The 4,217-nt window shown below is 39.0% G+C and overlaps 1 protein-coding gene across 1 annotated transcript; it reads left to right on the top strand.

Annotated features, from left to right (window-relative positions):
* Positions 1-463: 463 nt before the first annotated feature.
* On the top strand, positions 464-3,243 carry LOC138667255 (piggyBac transposable element-derived protein 4-like). Its single transcript, XM_069755515.1, has 2 exons — positions 464-781; positions 985-3,243. The coding sequence occupies exon 2, from the start codon at positions 1,178-1,180 to the stop codon at positions 2,975-2,977; it is 1,800 nt and encodes a 599-aa protein (XP_069611616.1). The 5' UTR covers positions 464-781; positions 985-1,177; the 3' UTR covers positions 2,978-3,243.
* Positions 3,244-4,217: the final 974 nt, after the last annotated feature.

Below are 4,217 nucleotides of genomic sequence, written 5' to 3'. Positions count from 1 at the left end.
GCCCCCTCCTCCTTAAAACATAAATTAACTGTGGTTTATCACATCTTTGGGAAGCAGAGTTCATTTTCCCTAGCCACACCAAGGCCTGTTTACTGCCACACCTGTTCTCAATCAAGAAAGCACTTAAATGGGACCTGCCTGACAAAGTAAAGTAGACCAAAAGATCCTCAAAAACTAGACATCATGGACTCATGACCCAAAGAAATTCTGGAACAAAGGAGAAAAAGTAATTGAGATCTATCAGTCTGGAAAACGTTATAAAGCCATTTCTAAAGCTTTGGGACTCCAGTGAACCACAGTGAGAACCATTATCCACACATGGCTAAAATATGGAACAGTGGAGAACTTTCGAAGGAGTGGCTGCCATAACAAAATTAACCCAAGAGCGCAGGGAAGACTCATTTAAAAGGTCACAAAAGACCCCACATTCAAATAACTGCAGGCCTCACTTACCTTAGTTAACCCTTGTCAGGCTGCATAATTTTACAACCTTAACAGGCTGCATAGGTACAATTGTACCTTCACATATACCTCCACTGTGGGAAGACTTTACTTGGTTTCAGAAACTAAAGTTCATTCAGCTACAAATGTTATGCTGATATCTATTGTTCAGTGTTGTTACTGGTCACTTATGTTGCTGTCAATTAAGTTAATTCAAACTGGGAGTGGCTTCTACTTGTCTTCCTGCCTCCCTCCTCTCATTAGCCATTTTGCTGTTCATCTCATTGCTGTGAGCACACATTTCTAGGCTTGTGAAGTCTTCAATTTCTTGGAAACGAAGGTAGGAAAGTCTCACAGCATCTAACAGCCAGTTATACCTTTATTCTCATTATGTGGGGACAGAACAGTCAAATTGTCTTTCAGCCTGGACTTGGCTTACATATATTTTGTATGAAACTTATCACTATAGGTATAATTTTTATCAGAAAAATGGATAATAATTAGTATCTACATATTGTTTTACGATGTTTTATTTATATTCAGCACAAAATACGAAGCCAAAATTCATCTAGCAAGTCATCATGAGTGATAGTAATGCTGGATCTAGTTTCCGCCATAATCCAAGAAAACGTGTTTGCAGGTTAGTATAATTTTGTGAAAAGCCAATAATGTAGTATTTCGGAAAATTATTTATTTTACATTTTTTCATATTTACAGATTTACGTCTGACGAAATAATGCGAATGCTAGAAGAATCTGATTCTGAGCATGAGGATGAACCATATGTTCCATCTGATGATGAAAACTATGTACCACAAGTGGATGTTACTGAAGAAGATTCAGACATTGAACAAGAAATGGTCATAGAGCATGAAAATGAATACGAATCAGACGAAAGTGTTGAGGATGATTCTGTGCCTCAAAGTGCAGGCGACATTTGGACTGCTAAGGATGAAACTCAATGGTGCAGTAATCCACTGCCAAATGCACAAACAAAATCTCGTAATGTCCTACGACAAAGAGGTGGCCCTGCAGCAATCAGCAACCTATATACAGCAAAAGAGCTATTCAAGTCCATCATGACTCCCGAGATGTGTGACATCATATTACGGGAAACGAATCGAAAGGCCAAGAGAGTTTGTGATGCTTACAACAACGAACTGGTACAACGTTTTCCTGATTCTTCCAAACGGCCACCACAAAAAACATTCAAGCAATTTACTGAAACTGAACTTCATGCATTTTTGGGCATACTGATTGCTGCTGGTGTGCACAGAGCCAACAAAGAGAATCTGGAGGAAATGTGGAATGTTGCTGCTCTGCCTCTTATACGTGCAGCCATGTCTCGTGACCGCTTCAAGATGATACTCAGATTTATCAGGTTTGACAACGAAAATACACGTGCAGAACGTGTGCAAACAGATAAAGCTGCACCAATACGGGACATCTGGACAATGCTGAACAGTAATCTGGAGAGAGCCTACAAGCCATATCATTGTATCACCGTCGACGAGCAATTATTTCCATTTAGAGGTCATACTAAATTTACCCAGTATATACCTTCAAAACCAGCTAAATATGGCATAAAGATTTTCTGGGCTTGTGACTCATCAAATGCCTACCCTTTACAAGGTCAGCTCTACACTGGGAAACCAACTGATGGTCCTCGACAAGTAAACATTGGAGAACGAACAGTATTGGACCTAGTGAGCTCGTATAAAGGCTCTGGAAGAAATGTCACCACCGATAACTTCTTTACAACCATGGAACTAGCTAAGGTATTGAACTCCTGGAACATGACACTAGTTGGTACAGTGAGAAAAAACAAAAGGTTCCTACCTAACAACATGCAGCCTGCCAAAGAAAGGCCTGTATACTCGACAAATTTTGCCTACAATCATGATGCAACAGTCTGTTCATATGTACCAAAGAAGAACAAATCAGTCGTGCTTCTATCATCTATGCACATGACGGGAGAAGTTGAAGAGACACTAGCAGCCAAGCCAGAGATAATAAAATACTACAACATAACAAAAGGTGGCGTTGATGTTATGGATAAAATGTTGGGAGAGTACACTGTGAAACGACGAACATCACGTTGGACTTTGGCATTTTTCTACAATATGATTGATGTCAGTGGGTTAGCATCCTACATCATCTACAGAGAACACAATCCAAGCTTCAGGGCAAAGGATCAACGAAGAAAGTTCCTGAAAGATCTCGCAAATCAGCTGTGTATGATTGCAATTGAAGATCGTAGTACAAACAAAATGATAATGAGAAACCATTTTCTTCGAGGTGCAGTAGAAATGGTGCTTGGACGATGCATTGTGGTAGCATCGCAGCCAGCAGCTGGCCCCAAAATACCTCATGGTAGTCGTGGACCCTCCCCTGTTGTTGGTAGTTGCTATGTCTGCAGAGACCTGAGGCGAAAACAACGCAAGACTAGAAAGTCTTGTGTGGTTTGTGTGAAACCCATTTGCGATGAACACTCTGTAGCAAAGCCAACATGCATTACTTGCAAAGAAAATCAATAAAAAAAAGTTTCTTACATTTTCTTTTATAATGTAAATGAACAGTTTTTTACTTGTTTATAATAGTTAAATAGCATTATCATTAAAAAAAAATTTATGCTTTTTCCCTTGCATTATCTTCATTCAAAATATATGAGGTACATTTGTACCTATGCAGCTTGTTATGGATGCAAAAAGATCTCGACCCCTTATCTCGGAAGCGGGTGGAGATATTTTATTGAAATTTGGCCAATATATTCTGGACCAAAAATGTAGAGATGTCACGAAATTTCAGCCCTCTACGTCTTTTCAAAAAAAAGTTATTGCAATTTTAAAACGGAATAGTTACAATTGTACCTATTCAGCCGGATAAGGGTTAAGGTCAGTGTTCATGACTCCACCATTAGAAAGAGATTAGGTAAAAATGGCCTTCATGGAAGAGTTCCAAGAGGAAAACCACTGTTGAGCAATAAGAACATATAGGTTCCTCTCAGTTTTGCCAGAAAACATCTTGATGATCCCCCAAGACTTTTAGGGGAATACTCTGTGGACTGGCAAGACAAAAGTTTAATGTTTTGAAAGGTATATGTCCCATTAATCTGGTGTATAAGTAACAAAGCATTTTAGAAAAGGAACATCAAATGAACAGTAAACTATGGTGGTGGTGTTGGTGGTACTGTGATGGTCTGGGTCTGTTTTGCTGCTTCAGGACCTGGAAGACTTGTTGTGGTTAATGGAACTGAGATTGGCAAGGAAATTGTTCAATGACAATGAAGTAGGAGGTGCTGGATTGGCCAACTCAATCGAACACTTGTGGATAGAGTTGAAGAAAAAGCTGTACACATACCCAAATGCGTCGACCAGTATGTACCAACTTTGGGAATGTGTAGGAAACACATGTGAACAGATTTTGGTCGAGACATGCTTGAATCTGATAGAGAGCATGTCCAGAAGGATTCAGGCAGTGTTGATGCCAAAGATGGATTTACAAAATACTCCCAAAATAATAAAAATTTAAATTTAGATTTTTAAGAGCTAAACAGTAACAATGCAGTGACATGACACAAATCTGCATAACTAATTATATGCTAAATGTTTGCCAGTCAAATTTATGTACGAGATAGCCAAGATGATTGTCTTTAAAATGATGGTCTCACGTTAGAAGCAATAGTGGATTGTGAGATATGGAACCTGAAAGTCAAAAGTACAAAACATTGTTGCCCTTTTGCTCGTTAGTGTATCTTTGAAACAATTGTGTTTGCTG

The sequence above is a fragment of the Ranitomeya imitator genome, chromosome 2 (genome assembly GCF_032444005.1).
Source record: "Ranitomeya imitator isolate aRanImi1 chromosome 2, aRanImi1.pri, whole genome shotgun sequence".
Taxonomy (NCBI): domain Eukaryota; kingdom Metazoa; phylum Chordata; class Amphibia; order Anura; family Dendrobatidae; genus Ranitomeya; species Ranitomeya imitator.
The sequence above is the reverse complement of the archived record's forward strand: the minus strand, read 5'-3'. Positions and strand labels throughout refer to the sequence as shown.

What these genes read in the sequence shown, in the direction of transcription:
- LOC138667255 (XM_069755515.1), top strand. Translation starts at nt 1,178, where the DNA reads ATGCGAATGCTAGAAGAATCTGATTCTGAGCATGAGGATGAACCATAT.